A 27,656-nucleotide genomic window follows, 5' to 3' on the forward strand; every position below is an offset into this window, starting at 1 on the left:
TGTATTCAGTATTCAGGTATCATTTTGCCAAAGACAATCGACGCGTGACTATACAAACAATTCTATGTTCGATTGGATAAGAAAGCTGACAGATATCAAGGGAGATGGATCGCCTGTTCCTGACACTGATCCAGCTATGTGCGCTTACGTTTCCTATTGGGGCTTGTCTAATCAGAGATGCTAGTCGTAAGTTGCGTTTTATTCAGTTAATCGGTTAATGTAGTAGTTCAAACAGATCTATAGTGTTACTGGGAAGATCTGCGATACGTGACTTTCCATCAGTTAGTATTTGCTAGATAGAATGATAAGCTGCTTAAAAATTTACGTAGAGTGAGAGGTCTGTTTCATTTTTTGTGCCTTTTATTCATTAAGGCGTAGGAAACGAAACCGAAGATTGTAGTATGCACATCAAAAGCCAGCTAAGAAAATGTGATTCTTCCCATTTCAATTTTGAGTATTTGTCTCATTTGTCACTTGTAAATCGCTATGCGCATATATCCAAAAGACAATCACTTACCTTGAAAAACAAGAGCTAGATCACTGAATAACGTTATCCTTAACTATACTTCTTTGGTAGATAAATTGAAATCTCCATAAGAATACAATAATACCGACAAATTATACCATAGACCTGAATTTTCATACTTTAAAATATGTTGTATAAACATTTTTGTCATGACATTTATAAGCTAATGTGCATGTCAAGAAGTTCCATAGAGCGTAATGTTTGTAACATAGGACACAGTTAGACTCTTTTAGTTATACCAAACTAAGTCATGGTAGCCTACAAAAGTGTTCTGTGGACATCACTTCATGAGACGTTGTCTTATCTTAATCGAAGAACAACATGCTCGAAGTACACCCTAACCAGTGACATATACAGATATTCTTCATGTAAGGAGCGGGGAGGAGGGGATGGGGGGGGGGGGGGCAACTATCGGTAGATACAGAAATTAATACCGAAGTAGAGGTGCAAAGTGAGTTAACATTTTCACTGTATTGCTTTCTGACTAAGTTATAGTGACAAATGATTTTCGTAATGCCACCCTCCGCTAACTGAATGCCCTGTTAACCATACCGACAGTTATGCCTTCTCTCGTGCATTCATTGATTATCTTATTTACCTCACTTGGCAATCGAACTGTATCATTATACATAATTATAACGCAACGAGGAAAAGAGAAAAGGACATTTCACTTCTGTCAGAAAGCTGAAAACAAAATAAGGAAATAGTTTGACACGTCTTATGCCAATTATGAAAATAATTGTAATCCTTTGATGGAAATGCTATTGTTTCAATCTTTATAAGACGCATAAACATGAAGGATGTGATTGCTTCCCACTGTCAGTCTGATAAGGTGTTATAAAATGCATACCATCGTTATGTCTGTAAGCTACTGTTGTAATATTTAGTAGGAGAATGTGTAAAACCACTTGTCATTTAGCCTTTGGAGAAGATCCTGCTAGGATCGAAACGTCAGGCCAACTCACTTTTACACACGTAATAATTGGTAAAGTGACTGGATGGATCCAGCGCCGGAGGGAACAGGGGCCATGGCCTTACCTTGGGAGTTTTCGCATGCATGCACGCACGCACGCACGCACGCACGCACGCACGCACGCACGCACGCACGCACGCACGCACGCACGCACGCACGCACGCACGCACGCAGGCATTCATTTCCTTTCTACTGAAATTTTCTAATCTTTGGTATTTACAAATATTTGTCCGGTCTGGGGCCCTCCCCTTCCTAGAGATCCTAGACTGGTCACTGTATGGTAGTCTTGCGGGGATTTTATTTTTGAAGAGAACCTGTGGAGAAAACAATTTGAGCTAAGATTTCACAAGATTCACTGAAGTGTTTATTTGGAAACAGTTACAAAAAAGATGTAATTGAATGCACAATTACTTTAAAGAAATACAGTTGTTGAAGTCACAAAGTTTGCAAGAAGAATTGACTTAATGCATGTATGGTCTGCTTTAGCAGGTGGTGAATATATCGAATTGTTTGCGATCGTCTGCCATGAGCTCTATAACGAAACTTAACTATTTACTAAACAAAAGTACGACATGAATGTATAAATCATTGTACTAGATTAAATATCAGAGACTTTACTGAGTTAAGGGGGAAAACGGGATAAATTGCATATCAATGCATAAAGTCAACTTACTAATGTTGTATATTTAAACGATATTTAAAAGATTTAATAAGGTTCATATTAACACCCCAAAATGGATTTCTCCAAAATAATTAGGAACTGCACATTGGTTCGTATGAAGTTGGGATAGGATGGAGCAGTAGGCCTGCATTTACTGGCGTCTTACTACAAATAAAATTCGACGAACGACCGTAACTCTTGTGCTAAAATACATGTATCTCAAAAAGGGCGGAAGGTGTTCTCCTTAACGTTCTCAAACCATGTTGAAATTCAAGTCCAGTCAAGATTTCCTTTAGCGTGTGGAATTGATTAATATGCTTGATAGACCATGCGTACCCCCCCCCCCCCTCCCACCCCGCCACGCAATACCACCCATTATTCCTTACACCCATTCAATGTCTTAAACGCTCTTACTTTAAGACTAAGAACGGAAAAGCATTTTTTCCTCTACGTGCATAACATAGACTCATCTAACCAATAACAGTAATTTGATCATCTTTTCTTATTTATGCATTAACTTGTAAGGAAGTATCTGCTAACGCGACAAGTTGTTTTGTCCTAAATGTCAGTACGGCATTCACTTCCGCTAACACGTCAGGATAACATTTTTAATGGTGTTGTTATGTTTCCGTATTTTTACATATGTAAATCAAAAGTTTAATCTGAGAATGCCATTGTTCTCAAAACTACGTCAGTAACTGAAAAGACAATACCACACTGGGAAATTATAAACAATGGAAAAGCAATGTTTGGCTAGAACGAGAATCGAACCAGTGACCTCAGAATTTCAACTGAGCTATCTATCCAAAATAGTTCGTGGTGATCCCTTCTAGCCATTTCTTTGATGGGCCCTGGGAATGGCCAACAGCTTAGAGCTGGATAGCGCAACTGATAGATCACATGGCTTGTATCCCTTAGGTCACTGGTTTGATCAATTTCTAGACTTTTTCGTTTGCTCCTCTCTCAGTTTGAAACTACTCTGAAATGCAATAAACTATGAACGTTTATTTCGGGAACATTTTTGCGGTTCACTGTTGCATGTGGTCCTGTTCTGGGGCAATTGTGTGATATCTTAGGGCAAACATCACATCATGTTAGAAAAATTGTTATCAAATCTGAGGATAAATGTCCAATTCTTTCGCTGTATAGTTTAGTCAATAATCATCAATAACAATGGATATCTATTTCATCTTTCTCTAGATTGCCCTGCTAAAAGTCCCCTCGTGTTTGGAGGACGGATCCAGGCACAAAATCCGGATGATCCTCTATGGGAGAATGGAAGAAAGGTATTTGTGCTTCAGACACCGCCCGCTAACACTCAAAACCACTTGGGGTCATCACGACGTTTTAAAGTAAGAGGATCGAGAGGCGTTATTCGAATTGCATCAAAGAGCTGCGCCAGATCGGGAAAAAGATCGAATGTCGCATGTCCCGTCACCCTTCCCTCGAATTTGCCATGTCGTTTGCAGGGTATTGGTTCGTGCAGCTCGGGTAAGTTGGACGTATTGAAGCTTTCTCATCTCTCCTTCCACCCCCTGCAACCACATTCTTTCATTACCAACCAAATAAGAAGGAACCGAATAGAACATGGTCGACATTACACACTCGTTCATTTTTAATTCTGAACAAACTTTCTCTACGAGATATTAGATTATCTCGCGGGAGTGGAGGAAAGGTGGTGCAGGCAATGGATTGCTACCAAATCAGTGTATCCTAAAATCATGCCTTTGGTTATATTAATGAAATTTCGATGCTATGTCATATTATGTCTAAATTCATAACTTTCTGAATTTACACAGTTTGTGAACTCATTTTTCTCGACATTCTGGTGCACCCTTCAGTAGGTGCCATGGTTTCTGAAATCGCAATTTCCTCTCTTAAGAAATTCTGCAAGGGATTATTATTATTCATGGCTTAATTTCAACCATCAAAAAAAAAATTGATACTAACGCATCTGGTGGTCCTGTCAATAATCTCTTTCTATCTCCACCCTGGATGTCATTAATTAAACGCTAATGTGATAGATACTAACAAAAGGCAAAGAAAGCAATCGTTCGATTCTCCCTATCCAACCCTTACTATACATCGCTCTGCACGCACTTCCACTTCCCTTCTATAACCTAATCTCACCTGTGAAAAGGTCGTGATGGAAAGTAAAATTTATCAAATTGTATCATCCCGCACCGTCCACCCCATCATGTGACAACCTATGCGCTGATATATATTTGCTGAATGTGATGTTTATATATATTTATATAAATAATAAACCAGTCTATTGTCTGCTATCTCCCCTCTTATCTATATAGATCCTTTGTCTTTTTCTAACATTACATCATCTGGATTCCATATTGATTGGAAACATTTCGACCCTATTGTTCGCGCGAGAATTGCCGTTACTGGATATATTGTCCAAATTCGAGAGATCGGAGGTCCGTTCCACCAGGTTACAACAGGAGCAGAAGACCCTTCCTACGACTTCGATCTGCTAACACCCGACACTACCTATGAAGTCCAATTAGTTCCTATAAGTAGTTCTTCTAACGATATTGCACCTTCAAACATACAGGCTGTCACGACATTGTGCGGAGGTAAGTTATTATACACCGTAAAGCTGTCCTTAACAAATCAATCTCCATGTTTTTAACTTTAATCACTTTAGTGTACGACAGACTTGAAGTAGGAGTACAACTGTAGGAATACATGTATACAATCATAATTCGACTTCGTATGAGTACGAATAGGAGTACAAGGCTCTACGCGCGAGTGCTGTAAAAAAAGCTGAGGCCACTTTTCTTCTAAAAGTGGGTGCAACCAGGCTGCCCTGGTGTAATCTCAGATTTCAACACAGGGTAAAATGAAGGCTTTCTCCCAAGAAGGAAAATTAATAAATTAACAAGTTTCAACACTTCAAGAGGTAATTTGAGTTTACCTCCAAATGTGATGGCAACAGAAGTTGCATCCTAAAAAGAAGGGTAACCTCTACTTTAACTTCTATCGTGGAAAACTTCGGATTTCCACCATCCAGTATCAAATATGTTGCAATAGGGAGGGGAAACCACTCCCAGGCAATCTAAGCCCACAATAATTAAACTGTCTCCCTCCCTTTGACCCCTTCCCCTAATAATACTGAATAACAAAACTAGCATGTAAACATTTCTGTTATCATGATTCCGTCAAGTAAGAAAATGGTAAGTAAAACCAATGATGTAAGCTATCATAAGCAAATATTGGTGATTTCGAACCCAGCATTAGATGACCATTTCTGTCTTATGAGCCATTAAGATAATATTAATTGCAATACATTTATATCATAACCAAAATTGTACATTTGTCCACCCCATAATAGTGAATGTAAGCCAAAAATGCTTACCAGGTTTGATTTCTGAGCAATGAATTGTGGTTTGGAGAAACAAAATTCTCTTGCAATGTAACTTACAGAGGCGGAACTACACTAAAAAACATTTTTGCCACCTGGATGCTCATTTTCACACATAAAATAAAGAAGTGGAGCTATATTTAAAAGATAGTAAAATAATACTGAAAATTACCACTATCATGTAACTATTCTGTTAACATATTGCCACCATTTAAGAAAAATGGTAGCTATAAAAAATAGTGTAGGATATCACAACCAATCTTGGATTTTTTTGTAAGTCCTCAAAGGTAAATGAGTCGGTCGTTTCACTCATTTTGTAAATAAAGGAAATAGCATTTTGTTTTTTATGCCTATCAGTCAATCGTGATAATTGCTAACCCAACACTTGCTGGCCACTACAGTCTCTAAGGCGTTATGACAGAATCAACTGCAAATAACTATTTCATAACCTTACAAATTTGATCTTTGTCCACCAATTCCTGTGTGTAAATGACACACCAGTTTTTTTTTTTGATGAGCATTACATTTTAGATAAGAATATTATTTTCTCTTCATAGTAACTAGTACAGAGGCTGGACTTATTCTTTATAACAATATTATACCTCCTGGATGGCCATTGTCCCAAATAAAACATAATAAAGAACTGTAGCTCTTAATTGATAAAGTAAAATAATACTGAACAACAATACTAACAAATTTAAACGTTTCTGTTAACATAACACCATCATATGAAAATAATGGTATAAGCCTATGTAAAACAAATATTTTAGGCTCTCACAACCAATACTAGATATTTTAAAAGTTCTCAAAAGGATAGTAAGTTTTACTTTCTTATTTTCTCATCAAAGGAAATTACCTTCGTGGTGTTTTCTGTCTGTCAGCTATACCCATAAGGAAGTTTTGGAAAAAGGTGAAGGTTTCTCTGTCCCCTCTGGGGCTTGCTAGGTTACATGCGTCATAAGCCCTGAAGGGGTGACAAGCGCCTAAAGTGGAACGACCTTCCTTACCTCTGGACACCCAATCAGCGTCGTCCATAACCTAGTGGTTAGGGTGTCCGCGTACAAAGCGGGAGGCCCGAATTCGAATCCCGGTGGAAGCTGGAAGTTTTTTCACTGTTCTTGATTTTCCAACTCATTTACGATTTTAATTATATATATATATATATATATATATATATATATATATATATATATATATATATATATATATATATATATATATATACATTTATATATATGTATCTGTATATATATATATATATACATATACATATGATACATATATTTATTTGTGTGTATGCGTGTGTGCATACATATGTCCACCTCCTTTTCCTCCTATCCCTCTGCCCCTCCACCCCACCGTCATAAAGTAGGGCCTTGTATGAGAGATGACAATGACATAATTCGTCAACTAAAGTTATTAAGCCAGTGCCTTAGCCTACGTGTCATATTTCTACTCCATCGAAAAACAAAATATAGTTATTTTTGCTTTCGAAGTATAAAAAAAACAAGCTTCAAGTGATTCTTCCTTAAATAATGTTTTTTTTTATTGCCTTTTTTATTATCACTTCAAACCCGGATGCGCTCTGAACACACAGGGCAGTGCGGCCTTGTTGACTTGACCTGTTGTTCAAATTACAAACATAATATATTTTGTAGGGAAATGTCATTATAACCTTCTAGCTTGTTAACATTGTAAAAATTAAGAAAATCATACTTTGTTGATGTTCCTTTTATCTAAATTCGACAAAGATACTGTAATCGATTTGCTCAAAGTTAGTTATAACTATATTTTCACATAGTGTCTCCTTTCGTAATGACATAGAAACACGATAAACGCACATATTATTGCAACCGCTTCTTCGGGTTTTGCGTTTTTGGTATTTTTAACGACTCTATGAATTTGATTATAACAAAAAAGTTTAATATATAAGGTCCAGTTTCAAGGAGTGAATTTAAGTTTTTCTTAGGCTTTTATGAAAAGAGAGTCAGAGGACAAAACTTGTTCTTCAATGGAACTATTTTACAGATGCGAACCAAAAGGTGTTGAAGTTTGCCCAAGTGTTATTAAAAGTTTCATTTGCTGGGATTTGTAAAGATGAATAGAATTGGTGACAAACAAAAGAAGAAATGTTGTTTTAAAGAGCGACCACCATAGGCTGACTTTTAATCATGAGATTGACATCATCTAAGACCACAGAAAGAAATGGGTGATAATGTTGTATTCTTCTTTCGGTGTTCAAAATACTCAGCATTAAAGTGTGATGAATATCTGGAATGCTTAATTCTCAATTGATTTCGGCTCCTCTATACATTAATTCACTGATGAAGAGATGGTTGGTCTTTTTCCGGGAATCAACATTACTTATATGTTGCACAAATCTTTCAGGACCACAATATGTATTTGGTTACACCGTCACATTATGGCTCCATGGCGTCAAGTCAGCATGATCCATGAACGCATGAACGCATGAACAATATTATCACATTAGCTCACCATAATAATCTTACATTAAGGAAACTAAGCTTTTGTCATTTCGCAAACACCCTACCCGACTATGAGATTTGTAAGCTGACAGACCTCATTACTAAGCGAAGATAATTTTAAACGAGCATAAATTTGAATGGGTTAATCTCCTAATTATGTGTAAGAGTTCTTCCTATAGTTTATAGAATGTATGCATAGGCTTATGGTTTTCAGTTTGCCACCCACACAAGATTTCTTGGAAATGAAGTGACACTCATACTATTATATCTTGCAGTTCCTGCCTCCCCTGCAATTTCTGTTAGCGAAACTACGTCAAGGACAGCAACGGTAAATGTCCAGGTAAGCTCATCTGAGGTCATTGTCACATTCCATACGTAGTTAGTATAGTCATCTAAAGTCTGTACTTTGTTGTCCAGTTTCAAGGCACTTCAAAGCACTGAGCAATGTGAGTATCATGCTTTCGTTAGATAATGGTTCAGAATTGTTCATTCTGTCAAAACTAGTGCCTCGAGACACGGTATGAGAGAACAGCATATAAAGTGCATGGTATGAATATGGACCAAATTAAACATCTGGGACATCTGAAATGATTTTTTTTTTGCGCTCTCACATCTACCCACACCGTCGCTCTCCAATATCGTGGCAATGTTCCCGTTCACGTTCATGTAAATTCATTTTTCTTAAGATATACACTTAAATTTATGCCAAACTGTGATGAAAATGTGGTTGGTGGGATTTCTCGCAGAATGCATTGATTGAGCCTAAATCATAATACTGCACAAAACAAATCGCTGTCGCAATCACATGGAAACAGTCTCAAAATTGAGGGTGTGGGACAGAGAGAGAGAGAGAGAGAGATATGTGGAGAGAGTACCATCACAATGCATGTATTTTACTTAGTGTGCCTATAGCCTTCATTTTGAGAACGGTACCGCTTTTCTTACACAAAAACGATCACAAATCAGGTGAAAATTCAATATAAATATATGTTAAATTAACGTTGAAAGAAACTTTGCAAATTTGTTAGCAAGAAACAAGAAACCATGAACGTTATTGCATATGTTTTGAAGGAAATTACGGTAGTGGTGATAGGGGAGTAGGACAGTACAACGTTTTTACTGAATTGAAAACTTTCAGCAACAGAAATCAAATTTATCTTAGCTTTTACGATAGTAGCCCGTGTTGCTTTACCTTTTTCCAGTCTTTTGACAATTGTAGAGACGATGGAGATGGGCGGGGGGGGGGGGGGAGGTCTGCACCAAAAATATAAAGTGATACTACTTTTAAATTCGCCCAGGCTTGTTCCTCTACTCCCCACCCCCCAACTCTATCATCGACTGACTTCTGGTTTCACTTCGGGTAGCAAGTGCATCGGTTTGCATTTAGCATAGGAGCTGATTGGTTGTTACGTCATGGTTCACAGTTCCTCATTTGAAAAGCTAGATCTAAAGTTGTGGTGAATGGCTAATAGCATGCCATCTCAGTTGGATCATTTATAAATGATAATTTCTTTTTAAAGAATTTGGTTTAATATTTACAACTATTTACTTTATGTCAAATCTAAACTCATTAATTAACCGCCTCCTTGCAGTTTCTTGTTTCTTCGTTTTCACAGAAAACAGAATCAGTACTGTTGTGTTATTGTTGCCTTTGCTATAACGAGTCACGAAATACTGCGATGATGCCTCAAAATGTATTGGTAGTAGTCTAATAGACACAATTTTAAAATCTGGTTCACCTTACAGATTCCTCCCACACAAGACTGGAAGTGCAGCAACATTACTGTGTATTTCCAGACAGAGGATAGAGGGAAGTGGATGAAAGAAGAGGAACTCGATCCCTGGGAGAGAGAGATTCAGATTGACGACCTGATTCCTTGCTCTGCGTATAATTATCGCGTCCGGTTATCTAATTATCACGAAACAGTCTTTAGTAACGTCAGTACTGTCAATACTAAGGCAGAGGGTAAACATCAGTTCAATTTGTATTTCGTTCAAAGCTACATCCTACAGAATTGGTATTAGAAAATAGCTAAAGAAGATGAAGTCATTCATATGTAATTTACAAAGTAGAATGGAAAATATTACTATGACGCCACTCTATATTAGTATATACGTACCAAGGATTTGAAACCGGAATTTCGGTCGCACAACAAGTTTCTAAATGACGGATTAGCTACTGGTCACTTAACTGCTGTAGAGTTCTTGAAAATTCTTATTCTGGAGAACAATGTATTAAATAAACCAGCTAATATTATTTGAGTATTTTTCAAGGAACATTAAATTAATTTATTTTTGCGTTGCGTAAACAGCCACAAAGTTTAGTGTATTGTTTTTAACTTCTCCTCTCAGGATTAAGTGCTGTAGAAAATGCCCTTGCAATAAGTGACGCCTCTCAAACAGGACGTCTCAACGTTTCTTGGACACCACCAGATACATCCGATACGGCATGTTCCGTTAGCCATTACAATGTCCAATATTCACAGATCAAATACAAGACCTGTTCCGACGACGAGGAGAATGTATCTGAATATTCATTAGATGTTACTGACATCGAGGTAGCCCTTGATGATCTTAAAGATTATTCCGATTACAATGTGTCCATTACCGCCATGGTATCGAAGATTGGGCAGTCCGATTTTATCTCTGGGGAAACAATTACAATAACCGGAAGCACCATGCCTAATAGTAAGTAAAGAAAGCGAGATAACTTCAAGCATTAGGAGCAAATGACTAAATCTTGTAAAACTGAAACGATTTGCTTACATACATTCTTAGATCGTTTTTGGTACATACAGTCGTCATTTTGCTTGTTTGCAATTGGCTTTAAAAATTGTGAATATACAACCCAATTCCCTCGGAGTTGCTTTGAAGTAATTCATTTCTTTGGGAAAATAATTCGGTTATATCAGTAAGTGAATATGGCTATTATACATACTTCGGTCAGCACTCTATGTTACACTCCAACATTTATCCAATCACATTTTTTTATTGTAACTAGATCCAATTGAAGCTCCCAGCGATATTTTACTGACTGGTGTTACCCACTCCTCACTGACATTCACCTGGAAACCTCCTCACGACTGTCGGTCACAAAATGGTATCATCACCAGTTATTCATACATACTGCAGACCGTTGATGGAGAAGAAGTTCAAACTGGAACAACAGAGAAGACCTACGTAGTTCTTGGTGATCTAGAACCGAACGGAAAATATTACTTCATGGTTTGCGCCGTCAACTCTGCTGGGAAAGGACCATACAGTGAACCTGTTTGGGAGGAAACGCGTTTCAGAAGTAAGAGTTGTCTCTTTAGTAATAAGCAATCAGGTTCAGTCACCGGAATATTCCCCTTTAAAGAGCAATAATATCTCACAATACTTATGACTGTCGGCAACGACAGGAACCAAAATTAAGTAATTTCATTCAATATTGAAATCAACGAAATTTGATTATAACTTCATTTAAAAACCATCCTACCTGATTTTCTGTATTTATCATTTAATGTGTACTGTTAACTTTTTTGTCTATGTGTGTCCGTAATAGGGTCGACATGTCCGGGGAATAGCCCACTGCGTGTTGGAGGAGTCTTACACGGCTCTGCAGGCACAGGTGGCAGTCAGCCATGGGGAACGCGTCAACCTATCTTTATTCTCCCTCATCACGTGAGGAATCCGTTCGTAAGGGGAGGTGGAGTTGTAAAAGTATGGTTCGGTACAGCTAAAAGCTGTGGGGGTTCGTCAGGTCCCTGCCCAGGAAGAACCACGGGAACTCAGGCGCAGGTACCAACCATGTGCCAGAGAGAGGAAGGGCCAGATGACAACTTCTCAAAATGTGATGCAGGTAAGATTTGCTTTGTGGTATCTAATGGCAAAGTCACAGAGGGACAAATATCTTGTGGTTATTGATATTTTCATTTTTTTTGCAATTAAAATAAAATCCCATGACTACGTTTCGTTATGGGGATAAATATGATCAATGGCACCAAATCTGGTGGTCGACATATATAAAACATGTAAACAATCAAAATCATATTTTCTTTTCCAAAGTTGAGTCTGAAAAACTTTTGATCATATCGCCTTGATGTAAATCTGATCCTTCGATGGCAAACTTGATCAAAATGGAGGATGCGGCCCAAATGAGCGTAAGGGCCAACATACACATAATAAGTTTACTTCAAATGTTTCATCTTTCGAATGAAGTAAATTTGACAGTCTTGTTCCAGCACCTATTTACCTATTGAATTATCCACTCTTTACTTAGCGTGTCCACGGTTTTCGGAGAGTACGCAGGTATTTACCACGGAGAGTCCTACCGTGTCTAGCCTCGTCCTAACCTGGAGAGATTGGGACGTGACACTTGACAGAGGGATAGGGCCTGTCACAGGGTACATTCTACGCCATGGTAAGGTAGGAGAGGCCCCAACCGAAATTCAGAAAGGGCTTAGCTTGCACCACCTATTCACTAACCTCACCATCAATACAGACTACTCTTTCGAAGTTATCGGATTGAAGGGCACGTCGACCATGGGTGGTAGCGTATGTGACGGTTCAACATCTTTCCAGTTTATACACACGACAGGCTGTGGAAGTAGGTGGTTTGAATTTAATTCTATGTTACAAAAAAAGGAAGGAAATGTTTATTATTCAGACAAGCTTTTGCACTCTCTGCACTGAATAGATAACTGCCGACTTAGTTACGTTGAAACATTCGCGTGTGACTTGTTTTTCTTATGAAATTATGCACTGTACAGATTAAATTTAAACATATAAGTACAATATTTTAAAGTTTTCTTTACGATAGAGAAGGAAAGAGGCTTTTCCCAACTCTTTCGAGGAATATTTGTTACCTTTAGCTGTTACTTCTTTCTTTTTCATACAGGATTAGACCCTGTTCAAAATCTAACGGCGAGCAACGCCAGAGGAAAATATACGCTACATGTGTCGTGGTCTCCACCTGATGGTCTTTGCCCTGTCCATGTTTATAACGTGACATACCCATTACTCCGTTTCAAAGCATGTGATTACGATGAACTATGGTCGCAAATATACCCTCCATTGCAAACGAACAAGACAGAACTGACGCTCTACCTATATGACGACTTCGCAGAGTATAATATTTCAGTGACACCTTTCACAGAGAGTATTGATGGTACCGGATTTTTAATGGAAGGGGAAACAGTATCAATAACAGGCATTACCCAACAAAATGGTGAATATTTTATGTTTTCTCTTCCCTTTTATTCGTTTTCTAAAAACATGGTATTCTTTGGAGTTGAATAATGATTTGTATGATAGGGAGGGCGATGAGCAGGGGTGGTGGTGGTGTGGGTGGGTGGTTGCGTCGACAAGGAAGGGTGATATGGATGAATTACATATCAGTACTCTTGATATAGAAATGGCACCGAAAATTGTATATTGATTACGGATATGTTACGTTTAAATATTTCATTATAGTCAATGTGAACAACTTATACCCTAAATTGGAATTATCAACAAAACATCAGTATTTGGGATAATTGAAAATAGAACAAAGTGAACATCAACGATCTAACTTTAACGATTATTTGACTTCTAGAATAGTAGTTTACAGTATCTGCAAATATAAAATTATAAACTAATGACGGTATGTCTCCCAGGTCCATTTGTGTCTCCGCGGTCTGTGACGTTGATCGATAATTCACCAAACTATGTTGAGATTGCCTGGGAAAGGGTCAGATGCTCTCTTCTTGGAGGGACCTTTTCAAACTATGTCTACTCATTGGTGCAAAATGGTGTTTACATTAATGGCACCACAGAGGAGAACCATGTGCTTATTGATGAGCTAGACGCTTATACCCCCTATATCGTCAGTATTTCGGTACAAACCACCTTTGGAGAGGGACCACCAGCAGAATTTACGGGAACAACTCCAGAAAGTAGTAAGTATATTTCTTTGGTTATCCTGATTACGTTCCTGGTTATTAACGATACGAAAACCAACAAAATTTTTATTACCTGACTACGCCAGTCGTGTGTGTATGATGTTGTTAAAAGATGATGATGATGATGATGATGATGATGATGATGATGATGATGATGATGATGATGATGATGATGATGATGATGATGATGATGATGATGATGATGATGATGATGATGATGATGATGATGATGATGATGATGATGATGATGGTGATGCTGATGGTGATGGTGATGGTGATGGTGATGGTGATGGTGATGGTGATGGTGATGGTGAAGGAGAGGGTGATGGTGATGGTGATGGTGATGGTGATGGTGATGGTGATGGTGATGGTGATGGTGATGGTGATGGTGATGGTGATGGTGATGGTGATGGTGATGGTGATGATGATGATGATGATGATGATGATGATGATGATGATGATGATGATGATGATGATGATGATGATGATGATGATGATGATGATGATGATGATGATGATGATGATGATGATGATGATGATGATGATGATGATGATGATGATGATGATGATGATGATGATGATGATGATGATGATGATGATGATGATGATGATGATGATGATGATGATGATGATGATGATGATGATGATGATGATGATGATGATGATGATGATCATGATGATCATGATGATGATCATGATGATGATCATGATGATGATGATGATGATGATGATGATGATGATGATGATGATAAAGATGATGATGATGATGATAAAGATGATGATGATGATGATGATGAATTCATACCAGACAAATAACGACTTTGCTTACCTTTTTCCAGCACCACTCTCCTATAATCCAGAGGTCACAGTTCTTAACCTGACAGGGGTCACTGCGACCACTATCGAAGTTTCCTGGTACAGCTGGAACAAACTGATTGGATTAGGCAATGGCACGGTAAAATCTTACTTGCTGTGGTTTGGTGAACAAGGAACTGAAAGTGTCCCATATTTCATGGGTCAAAATTTGACACATCAATTTCAGGACCTTTCCCCTGACACCGACTATTACTTTCAGATTGAAGTTATAGGCAATGGGAAAGGCAATGGTGTAAGAGGGCCACCGTCTGACATACAAACATTTAGAACTCGCTGTGGAGGTAAGTTCTTTTTATATCAAAGCATTACAAATTGAGTCGAAATTTGTAACCGCGCATCTGTTTTGTAGTGTGGAATATAACTGACCTTTATTAGTACGATGAGTTCTATATAAAGATTTTAAATAGTCTATGGGTATCGTTCTCGGAATCAGTGGCTGTCTAACCCGTTTTCAGTATCTTGGGCTATGATTTGATGCTTAAAGAGTACTATATTATACATACAATCTTCATTGATAGCAGAACTTTGACCGGTTTAAAATATATACAGTCCTCTTTAAACTTCCATCGATGGCTTAAAGAAAGAATGAAGTGGACATGTAGAGTAAGTCATTTGTTAGTGGTAACAGAATGCAATTGGAAAGATCTGAAGCTATTTTCAATCTATTAACTTCCTTCAATTATCACAGTTCCTGCCAAACCTGATTTGAAACTGACAGCACATACAGTCACTTCAAGATCAGCTGCTTTTTACTACACGGTAGGAAAACATATCGCTTCAATATTTCAAATATTGTTTGCATGCTCTCCTTCTTCAACCCTTTGACACCTCCCTCCTTTCCTAATTATTCAAATCCTCCTTTTCCTACTGTTTATTCTTCCATGCCCGTAGACAGAGTTTGTCTTTGTTGGGGGAGGGGAAGGAGAGGTACCAATTTTGACTGATGTCCGTCCTGCATTGTCCTTACTACTTTCCCATCCTACTCCCGTTCCGGAGCTCCTCCGCGTTCTCTGTTTATGTACTACTTGCTTTATTTCTTGGCAACCTTCTTTCCCTTCCTAATCCTTTTCGTTCCTCCTCCCTTCATTTTCTTCCTCCCAGTCATCCTTCTTCAGCCTGAACATTATCATAAATAAAACAATAAAATTTAAAGCAGCATTTTGCGTCATTTTCTATGATTTTTCTCAACCTCACTGATTCCACTTTGCCATAACGACATACATAACTAGCTAATCTATTTATATTTTACTTCAAATGGTGGCATAAAAGTCGAAAAATTTGCAACTTTCAACTTTGTTGTTCTCCAAGATATTTTCCGTTGGGAACCCAATAAACCTCGCCCATAATATGAATATTTAAACACTACGAACGTCATTGACAGATACGTAATATAACACCACGCTTGATTTGTGTACAGTCTATATGGCAGTTGTACCAGGAGTTGCATAACAACTCCCTGGTACAACCAACGCGAAGTCTTGAATCTATTTTTAGCAACGGCTCATAACTAAACCTGCATCTCTGATTGGTTGAATTCAAACTAGTGGGTTTGGCGGAATTGTATGCGATTAATTTTAACTGTGAAATTTGTCGAGGACACTCTTCTCATTTATCGACATAAATCGTTAATTACTCGCTAATTAACGCTCTTGGCAGGGTGAAACTTGGATGGTATCTTAGATTGCTGTTTTATGATTGATACATGTCAAAAAATCGATGCACATGTTAAAAAAGTGGAAAAAAGCGACCCAACGCAAAATGCTGCTTTAACACATATGGCTCGGTGATGACTTCAGCCTTGTGTGTGAAGGAACGTTAAAACTTGTGATATTTACCAAATCAATGACAACTTTCCTAGTAAGTTGTTCATCACAGCAATCTCAAGCGCATAGGACAATGATGATGGTTAGATTCGTTATAACAAATTTGGTGTGATACTTTGATATCCTCGTCAGAATGACACAAACGTAAAACTTAACTTCAAATGCTCACTCTAGCATCAACGTCTGCAGCTCTAGCTTGCTGAACTAAACTTTTGTTTTAACTTATAATGCTACCAGTTTCCAGAAGATGAAGACCCTTGGAAGTGCCGAGACGTGTCCGTAACCTTTCAGATGGAAACCGGTGCAGGTGAATGGGAGGATGTGAAGGAAATGAGCACAGACGATAGAATTGTCGATAAGTCGGACCTAGTTCCCTGTTCTGACAATCGATTTCGTCTCAAAGTTAAGAACAAACATGAAGTAACATTCAGCAATGAAGTGGATGTTGGAACGGATGTGGAAAGTAAGTTTTCTTGATACTTTCTGTGTGATTGCCTTTTGACCCTTGCAACTTACCTCATTCCAACTTTTCCCTAAAAACAATTAATTCCAACTAACAAAGCCTGCTTCTGTTTGGGATAGTTTTACATCTGAAATCGTTTTGCCTTTAAAGACTTTGAAGTATGATTTAAGACAGAATTTTAGTCTTCGTATGATTTTTTCCCAAAAAGAAAAGGACAATTGAGTGAAGCAATATCTCGCTAGCTATCCCGGATTGTTTTTTAAAGCATTCAGCGTTAACAAAATGAAATATCTGCAAGTTTTTAAAGTAAAGAATTTTGATGACTACGAGAATAGGCGTTGGAGGCGGGTGAGGGGCGGGTGAGGGGGGGAGGCTGGAAGGGCTGCAGCCGACCAAATATTTTTGTGAAAATTCGGGCAATATGCTGAAGGAAATCAATAGTTTAAAAACAACTAAGCTTGCCCGACTAATTCTCCTTTACAGTACTAACACGGCAAATGATTGTATGTAATTGACATGCGATGTAATAACCGATGCATGCCTATATGATATGTACATTAACATGCTGAACGCGCGGAGCAAGCGAGCGGAAAAAATTGGTTACATTTTCGGGCAAGTCGTTACAGCCTCTCCCCCTCAATCAAATTGGGCTCCTATTACTACGACTCCTCAGTGCAGGCTTTAATGTTAAAGTTAATTCATTGTTTTATAAAATCTGTTACTCAACCCAAAAACAATCTGTTAACTTTGAATAAGAAACAAATTATCATTGGATTACATGAAACGCAATTGTCTTGGACAGATCTGAAACATATTAGTAACACGTTATGAAAATACATAAAAGTTCTTTGTTTCCCATTGAATTATGTGTTTCATCTGAAAAGCTGACCTAACGATCTCTGTGTCAGAACAATGGATCTTTTCTGAAATTAAATTGCCATAGAAACACAATTTGGATGCATAGAAGTGGTTTTACAGCGGACCAACAAATATCAAAATTATTTTTGTGAATAAAGTCAACCTTTTCAAGTGTCTTTATGTTCTATCGTTTAGGCTGCTATACATTTTAATTTAGCAAAAAAAAAAACACAAACTTGGATGAGGATGAGCCTTAGAAAGAATCCTCAGGGCACGTAATTTAAACCATACGCGGAAAGTTGCCTTCAAAGTCGTATGGATCAGAATATACTGTACAGTTATTTGTCAACAAGACAAAATTATTTAAAGTCCAATGTGCTTCGTGACAAAGTTTACCATGAATGCTAGCAATAATATCATCGCAAGCTGATTGAAACAGTCAAGCATTAGCTTTGTAGTGACAACCAAGTTATAAGGTTTGACAAATATAATTGTATCAACTCGATTATAAATGATACATCATAGAAGTCACTGTATCATAGTTACAGACTTTTTTTTTTTGAAAGACTTACTATTTCATTTTAGAAATATCATTAGCGGTTCTATGCTCGTCTGATAACACATTCAAATTTGGTTTTATTTAATTTAATATTTGTTATCTTATTGTACTTGTTTATACCATTTCTGTTTTAAGTTAACAAAAACTTTTTGATTTCGGCTTTCTTTACAGGCCTTGGAAAAGTTCAAAATTTACAAGTGCAAACCCTGAGGGAGGACGGCAAACTTCTGGTTACTTGGGACCCCCCAGAAAATACTTACAACTGTACCATCTTTGGGTACGGTCTGTGGGTAGACTTTATCGGTATCGCATCCTGCAAGAACAATGAATTAATTTACGAGGATTCCTACATAGTTAACACTACGGAGAAGATTTTGGACGGATTGCAGTCGTACTCAAACTATTATTTGAGCGTGAAACCATTAATTAACTACGGTGGAAATCCCCCAGAATGGCATGGTTCTAAAGGAACTACGAAAGCAGTCAGTAAGATCAACCCCCTTTTTCTTCAAGACTTTTCTTTCCCTGTTCCTATATGTCTAATATTCTATTCAGTGTAATTAGAATTGCTATAGACATTGTTTTGAGAAAATGTGAATCATGTGCACACTTCATTAAACAATGGAGAGCCATCCTCAAAACAGTTTGCCCATCTTCATTTTAGATTATAATGATTGAGACAGATCAATGATGATCATCTCTCATCGGAAAACCTCAATAATAAAAACACTTTTGATATAAAGTCATCACATACATTCTGTTACTTCTAAAAAATGCTGCATTGTCAATGTAATATTTCGACAAATGTGTGTACCCGTTCGTATCCTAAAACGATAAAACCTTTTTAATATGGTCAGTTACTCAGTTCGTAGGTTTCGTGACTCACCGTATGGTTACATTTTGCATGTTAACTCCATGAGATTGTTTATAAGTACGTTGGTAAAGCATACGTCTGTGTGATAAAGGTGAAGTCATGTTGATAAGCGTTATGGGTCTGCTGTTAGTATCGATGATCTGGTATGTGAAACCAGAAGATGTTTTTGAAGGAGAACTGAAAGTCATCATTATTGTTTGTGCAAAATCATAATTGAATATTTTATAGCTCACGTATGATGACTATCTTATGGTAAAAATTGGAATGTTTTGTATTACTTCTAATGAGTAAACTTATATGCATCTGTACCTTTTTGCAGGTCCCACAGGAATAGTTGAAGAAGTGGAGCTGAAGGAAAATGCTACAAGTGACAGAGGCCTTACGTTTGCTTGGAAGAAAGGACTGGATTGTGAAGAGCAGTTGGGACCAAACTTTGGATACAAGTGTGTGCTTTATGAAATAATCGGAGGGAACCTAGAGATTGCTGGGAGCAAGCGGGTCTCGGAGCAACGTTGCTCATTCAGTGATTTGAAAGCGTGCGGAAGTTATATTTGTAGAGTGAAACCCGTGAATGACGACAACGAAGGAATTTTTTCGAGCCCGGTTTATGGGAACATTTCAGCTGCTGGTAAGAACATATGTTAATGAAACTATATTAACCAATTTAGGGTGAAGTATTACTCCTAACAGGGGAAGAGGGGAACCGTAGATACCCAAATTACTGCCATAACGCCATTAAGTTAAATGTTAGAATACCCTACGCTTTACGTGTTCCGTCGTCTTATTATTAGGTAATGTCTCTTATTTGGAATCGTGTGAACGGACCCTGGACCTGTACATTTGGTTCAGGAGTGCATCGTTTGCTCGAATTCCTTTCTTTTAATTTCAAACATGACATGATTACAAAACTGATTTTGGTATTCTACTGCCAAGCCTAGCATGTTTTCAGATATAGTTTCAGATACGCCAGATGTAAGATCCAATGCAGTTTCAGCACATCACATCACTTCTTTTCTGCCTTTCGGACGAATATAGAATAATTGATTAGTCGGCCTACGCACTCCCCAGAACCTGTAATATGTCAAACCTATTTAAAACTGTAAAGCAAACATTTTCAAATCTGTAACGTTACTAGAATTAACAGAAAATATAAGAAAAACTCTTAAACAAATTCAGTTGTCACTTATTGTTATTATTAATCTTTATAGCCCCTCTTTTCATTTTCTTTTTCTACTTGTGTCTTTCGTCTTTTCCTCAGCTCTTGGAAGCGTCCGTAATATATCCGCTCTATTTCTCTACAATGGTGATGTCATGGTGCGTTGGCTTCCCCCAGATAATAGTGCAAATCTCTGCCCAGTAGATGGGTTTAAAATAAATTATACCTTACAAAGACATCAAGCCTGTTATAAATGCATCGACAGGGAAGAATCACCCTTGAAGTCCAACGAAACGTCCTTAGTAATGAAACATCTGTCGCCGTTTACAACCTACAAAATCAACATTGCCGTTGACGTACAAGGAGGGGCATCAGATCTGGAACCAACAGAAATTGTGTTAACCACGAGATTTGCGGGTAACGTGATCATCTTTTTTTGTAGTACATAGAAATATTAAGACCGTGTGTGATATTAGAAAACAATCATATAGCAAGCAATCGAGAGTTATATATGGTTAATCTATGGATATACAATAGCCTCATCAAGTCAATGAAATTTCCGAGATGAAAGTTTCGTAAACACAATCATTAAAAGATTATTCCCAATCAATTATCACGCACAGAGTGGTTTCGCACATGTTAGATGTGCTTTATCAATTCCACTGGTTTGGATCTGTTACATTATGAACCTCACACAATCTACATACAGGAAACCGCTCGAATAGTCTGCCGGAAAATTGATTTGTTCAAACCTTCCTGTAAGTTCAATGTTGTTTAATTGAGTCTTCCGGTTTTCAGTATTTCTAAATTGCAAATTGAAGAAACTTCATTCACCATGGATGCACTGTAGTGATGATGAATGGAGTACAACCTTTCTCAGAATCGATAGAGTGGTATAATACTAAGGTACACTCTCGTCTATTGGGTAACTGATGTCAGTGGCATAGGAAGGTACTTTTGAGTTGGGGGGGCTGAAGACTTATGGCCGGCCTGGGGGAGGGGTCTAAGGGGAGGGTGTCCCCCTCCCCTTTTGATTTTTTTTTGGAATTTCCAGGTGGCCTCAGGTGCAATTTGGTGCAATTTAGCACACTTCAACCAACTCACTCCATTTTGTATATAATTTTGCATTTTCACCTGGCCTTAGATGCAATTTGGTGCTCCAAATGAGATTATTTTCTCATTTGGAAATGAAAAAGGGAGTTTTCCGACTTGCGAAGCGAAGCGGGGGGGGGGGCGGAATGATACTTCCGCCCCTCCATATTTTTCACTGGGATGGGGGGCTGGCGCCCCCAGCCCCCGATCCTACGCCCTTGAGTGATGTACACTGGTGGTCGCGCGAACAGGAATGAGTGCGCAAATAACATGTCTACCTCCGTTATTCTCTGTAAAATCATGGAAAACAGGATTCTTGATATAACCGGGATTCATCCTCGATCATGACCTGGATCGGGTTTCGTTGGCTTTCCCTTTGGGAAATACCGTCCAAGCAAAACTAAAATAGAGCTCAAGAAAACGTTTCAATATGTCCACAGACTTAGATATTTATTCTGCGCATGTCATCTTTGAAATTCGAAGTATATCCTAGACATCATCCAAACATGATCCTATCCTATCCCTATCACTCTCCTTTCAAATAAATGTCAATATTTTAACGGATTTTGTTCCCTTTTTATTCTTCTTTAAAGCACCATTATTAGCACCAAGGGTTTGGCCTGTAAATAGTAAAGTAACAAAAACTTCACTTGAGTTTAAATGGACTCGTCCTAACTGTACCAGCTTGAATGGTATCTTCAAGCAGTACACCATTGGTGGTAATGCCACAAAAGGAGAAACTGGAATATCTGGGAGGAACACTCGGTCTTACACTTTGCATCATCTCACTCCGTGCACAGTCTATTCTTTCACCGTGCGATTTGTCAACACTTTCCGTCGAGGACCAATAGGTGTTGCATATAAAAAGACGGAGGATGATAGTAAGTTAAGAATTACAATATTTGGTAAAAAAATCTGAATAACGGAATATCACAGGCCTCAAGGATACGCATCTTAAGCAGCTGGATGTATTTAAAAGCGTGTACAATAATGATGGTGCTGATGATGATGCTCATGACGTTGACGATGACGATTATGATGATGGTGGTAGTGATGATGATGATGGTGATAACCATGATGGTGATGATGTTGATGTCGATGACGATGACTTTGATGATGACGATGGCAATGACGATTTTTGCTTTTTTAAATTTTAACAGGGCCTGGCAGAAGCTTTAATTTGATGCTTGAGCCGCAGGATAATGGTGATTTGGTAGCTACCTGGCAAGAATCTGGCGAAAACCCTTGCAATGTTGACTCCTACATAATCAACATACAACCTGTAGGAGAAGGGAAGTGCGAAGAGATCCATGTCATTGATGAATCGGATATAGTATTGGATAGAAATGATAGAAGTTATACATTCGGACGGTCTGAGTTATCACTCTGGGGTGGCACAGAGTATCAGGTCTCCCTCAGAGCTGTCAATACCATTGGAGAAAGTGACCCAGATGCTGCCAGGAAGTATACAAACGTGCTTCGTAAGTAATAGTCTTTGCAATAATAGATGGCAAATCGAATATCGTTAAACTTAATCAGGCTAAGACAAAAAGTCGCGTCTTCTCACTTTTTAGCACAGTGAGATATGACCTAGAAACCCTACACCATGCGTAGTCAGGCAGCAAATTCACTGCCTTTATTATCAGGTGCGTATCCAGGGGGGGTGCGTTGGGGGCGCGCGCCCCCCGGGTAAGGAAAAGAGGAGAGAAAAAAAAGAGAAGAAAAAAGGGAAAAGAGGGGGGGGGGGAAAAGAAAAGGAGGAGAGGAAGGAAGGGAAAAGAAAAAGAAAAAAAAGAGAAAAAAGGAGAACAGGGGGGGGGGGAGGTAGAAGATAGCCAAGACCTCGGGAAGAGAAAGAGGAACAGTCATAGTTAAAACGCTGATCCCTATTGTATACACAGGGTAGCCAGTGACAGATCAAGGATTTCGGAGGGGGTGTGCGCCTCACTCTACCCCTTACACCGACAACTCCATTTTTGACGTTTCCATTTTTCCTCTCTCACTAATGTATCTATATAAATACTATATATGGTCTATCATAACGCGTGTGTGTGTGTGTGTATGGACGCCTTAAACAATTGTACAATAGTGCTATATGCAACCAACTGTGGCTGGTCTTGAACTCGACCGAGTCGTCGGGGAACATGACCCATTTCGGGAAGGGGCGACCGCCCCCCCCCGAGCAAATTTTTTTTATGACAACGCTAGTAATTTCAAAATAGACAATGCTTAGATGCAACTTACAAGACCTGGGAAGTGTCATTTCCAGCGATCTGGGAGGCATTTTCGGGCAAAAATTTTATTGTACGCTTCGCGCCAACTCATGGTGGCGCTTCGCTTAGATAGTTTGCCTACAGGCTTCGCCCCTCCCTTGGCAATTACTCGCTACACGCCTTTTCGAATTTGTAAAGCAAAGAGCAGATATAACATCATATCAGTGAGCATTGAAATGCATGTTCCAGGATGAACAGCCTCAAAAACTGTCTATGTGTGTAGTCAAAGGCGTAGGAGCCCAATTGGATTTGGGGACTGTAATGACTTGCCCGAAAAAAGCCAAAATTTTTCGCGCGCTAAGCTCGCGTTCAACATATAGATGCCAATATCATATAAGCAAGCATCGGTCATTACATCGCATGCCATCGTTTACCGTACGGTCCGTGAAAGTTGCACAGTATACCGCCGGATGCAAATGTAAACAACCAAATGTCTTATGCAGATGGAGAAAAAGCATACAGATCCATTTATGTCAAAACTCTCTTTTACAGTAGTAATATCGGCCAAGCTTAGAACTTTATTTTAATTACCAAGGAGATCATTTTTAAGTTATTCATTGCTATTTATTTTTCTTTCAGTAGGTGCCCGAAAAAAATGGGGAAAATTTGGTTGCGGAGGGGGGGGGCTGCAGCCCCCGCCTCCTACGGGACCTACGCCTATGTGTGTAGTGTTCGGTTTCGATATACCTGATATCGGAAATATCTGCTATTTTTCATTTCCTTTAACGCAGTTTTATAATAGCCATTATAAGAGGTTTTAATATTTCTACACCAATAAATTAACTGTGTCTGAATTTTCGACAATTTCCTCACCAACATTCTTCATCATACTTTTCTCTACTCGTGCAATTTTGACCTGTCTGTTAGGGGTTCAAGGAGGTTTTTCTATATTGGTTGTCCATAGATTGAATTTTGTGCAAAATTATGGGTATGTTCTGAAGTGATTTTATTCACGAGAAATGTGAATTTTCAAATTCTCAACAAATAATCGGCTTAAAACCTTGAAAAGTGGGGCTTTCGGATATTGTGGGCCGTGACGTAGAACCACCTACAAAAGCAATGATCCATAGGACATGCAATGAGGTCGAACATGATGTGTGACTGGTGACAATCTTCAAAAAGGTTATGGATGGAAAACAAACTTTTGGGAAATACTGCGGTTCTCAGGCAAAAGTGTACATCTGGTTGGTCATTTTCAAGAACGAGAAGTGCCATTTCCGGTGATCTGGGGGGTATCAAAACCAGAAATTTTCTTGTACGCTCCACGCCAACCGATGGTGGCGCTCCGCTTAGATAGTAATTCGCGCCCCCCCGGGTTAGAAAATCCTGGATACGCGCCTGATTATAGTGCAAAATACACTAGCAGGCGAATGTTATTCGTGATCGATTGGTATTAATTTTAAAATTTCACCCAATGTTCATCGCTTGATCACATTTAACCTTGAATAAGTCAATTTGAAAGTCAGTAGCAACTGGTCGTAAATGTAACACATGTTAAGAAATTATCACACATTAGTTTTAACTGATTAACTGGAACTCACCTTTACCAGTGTTTACTGATAAACCTATGAGAATCGCATGTAAATTTGGTGAAGGTTTATGAATTTATCTAGATCTCTAGCAAGTGAGTGGCATTATCATGGCAAATCACAAGAAAATTTGTTCGTGCCTGTAACGTGCAAATGATTTATCAACATGAGAAAATAAATTTTTAAAAATTCCATTTCCAAGGAGTCTTGAATTCAGTTAACATTGAAAGATATACCAATAATTTAATAATTTTGGTGAATGGTTGTTCACAGAACCTTGATATGTGACACTATGATACTGTAATATTGCGATGCTGTGGTTCTGCGATCTGTTATTTTGTGATTTTTTTCCTAGAGGAATGAAGAATTTGTCTGGCAGAGAAAAGTAAAAAAGTAGTGAGAGGTTAAGCGTCTTCAAAATATTTATGCAGAATCGGTTTATTATCATCTTCCCAACAGCGCCGTCTAGCAGCCCTGCGAAGGTCTATCTCCGAGCGATCGCTTCCACATCTTCGACGCTTTCATGGCGAAAAGTATTTTGCCCTCACACTAACGGGGAGATCACTGGGTACCGCTACCAGCTAACACTGAACGGTGAGGTGGTACAAGAGGAAACAACGCAATCGCGAATGGTGGTGTTTAATGACTTGACTCCTGGGACCAACTACACGTTTAATGTCCAAGGTGGAACTTCAGCAGGTTTTGGTCCTTTGACTGATGACTTCTTCTTCGTGACTACTGAGTAACTTTCGGATGGTCTGATGGTTGGACGTGTGTGTAACGAATAAAATACTTGCCCAGACTGTAGGAGTTTCTTAGTACATTGTGTAACCATCTTTGGGTCAAGTTAAATATAAGTTGACACGGTATGATAAGCAAATTATTTGAATAAAAAATATGGAAAAAATGAAACATTGTTAATCAATGAACTCTAAGGTCTAAGTTAGTAATTAAGGTGCACAATAAAACAAGCAGAGCGATGGATCAGCTCAATTTGCCAAAAATACAAATAAATGTCGCAAAACAATATTATTCATTTGTGTTTTTGTTTTGTATACCCGATCTTAAACTGTTTTGATTGTTTTTGTTTATATCACAAACTGTACCTGAATTACATTTACCTGCAATTTGTGTAAGAAAAGTATGGAATCAAGAAATGGCTCTAAGAATGAATAGAAGTAAATGTCACCAAAACTTCATTGCCCACCACCTCATATCCGAGCCTCGTAAAACAGGAACCCCTATCACGTGATGATTAGGACGGAGTGATTAATTACACCTGGTGTTGCTTAACACCATTTCGAGTTTACTGAAGAATAATTTCTTTATCAAGCTACCCGAAATTGATCAAAACAAGTCCATGGGACAGTTTTCATATTTTTATTTTAATAACTAGTAAAACTCTCAGTGAAAAATATTCCTAAGGCTTCTCCTTTTTTCTTTATTGCTGGAATTTATACCTGAATTAATGGAAGATAATCACTTCCAGATAACCTTAAGTTTTATAGGGTTCCTCAATCCACTGCTTTACGGGAAAAGTACATATCACAGTCCACACGAAATAAATAACTTTGAGAGCAAATAAGTTTTGGCTAGAACGGGATTCAAACTAGTGACCCGTGGATTACAAGCCCTGCAATTAGTGACGACCCTGTAAGAGCTTCTTGAGGGATTTTGATTAAAAGCCACAGTACCGTGTAACCAAAGACAGGGGGAGGAGCGACAGGAAGAGGAAGCTTGTGATTTCCCCCTCGCCCCCACCCCTCTTACAAAATTAAACATAAAAACTCAAAACGGCACTGGAAATTGAGCTGTCCTTTTCATGAATGAATAGTACCTATTTTGCACAGTTTCTTCTTTGAGGGGGGGGGGGGGGGGAGGGTGGATGATGAAATTTATTTATTTATTATTGTGATTTACAGAAAGAGAATTTACGTTCAGAAAATATCAATATTCATACATAGAACCTGCCTTTTTGGACAGCATTGTGGATAAATAATTTCTTATTGTTTCACCTGTATAAAAATATTTGTGTAACCTTTATATACATACCATGTTAGGACACTTGTAACTCTCTTATTTTAAGCACGTACACATCATTAGAGCAAGGTAATAGGTGTGGAGGGAGTGAAACTATAGTACGAAGCTATAAGTAAACACTGTATGCTATTGTTTCAACGTACAGGCACTAAAAATAACAGAATAACTCT

General features: G+C 38.3%; 1 protein-coding gene across 1 annotated transcript; it reads left to right on the forward strand.

Moving 5' to 3' along the window:
* LOC139978216 (protein sidekick-1-like) lies at positions 1 to 26,478 on the forward strand. Its single transcript, XM_071988174.1, has 20 exons — positions 1 to 186; positions 3,361 to 3,651; positions 4,467 to 4,748; positions 8,298 to 8,362; positions 9,769 to 9,988; positions 10,375 to 10,710; positions 11,024 to 11,317; positions 11,567 to 11,863; positions 12,284 to 12,610; positions 12,902 to 13,231; positions 13,659 to 13,940; positions 14,783 to 15,100; positions 15,508 to 15,578; positions 16,880 to 17,105; positions 18,694 to 19,008; positions 19,716 to 20,024; positions 20,655 to 20,969; positions 22,238 to 22,525; positions 22,805 to 23,125; positions 25,906 to 26,478. Exons 1-20 carry the CDS (start codon positions 105 to 107, stop codon positions 26,190 to 26,192), a joined length of 5,256 nt encoding a protein of 1,751 aa, XP_071844275.1. The 5' UTR covers positions 1 to 104; the 3' UTR covers positions 26,193 to 26,478.
* The last annotated feature ends 1,178 nt before the right edge of the window (positions 26,479 to 27,656 follow it).

Source organism: Apostichopus japonicus, chromosome 13 (assembly GCF_037975245.1).
Source record: "Apostichopus japonicus isolate 1M-3 chromosome 13, ASM3797524v1, whole genome shotgun sequence".
Classification (NCBI taxonomy): Eukaryota; Metazoa; Echinodermata; class Holothuroidea; order Aspidochirotida; family Stichopodidae; genus Apostichopus; species Apostichopus japonicus.

What these genes read in the sequence shown, in the direction of transcription:
- LOC139978216 (XM_071988174.1), top strand. Translation starts at nt 105, where the DNA reads ATGGATCGCCTGTTCCTGACACTGATCCAGCTATGTGCGCTTACGTTT. An exon ending in GGGAACAACTCCAGAAAGTA is followed by an intron (nt 13,941 to 14,782) that starts GTAAGTATATTT and finishes ACCTTTTTCCAG; the next exon opens with CACCACTCTCCTATAATCCA. An exon ending in TGTTGGAACGGATGTGGAAA is followed by an intron (nt 17,106 to 18,693) that starts GTAAGTTTTCTT and finishes CTTTCTTTACAG; the next exon opens with GCCTTGGAAAAGTTCAAAAT.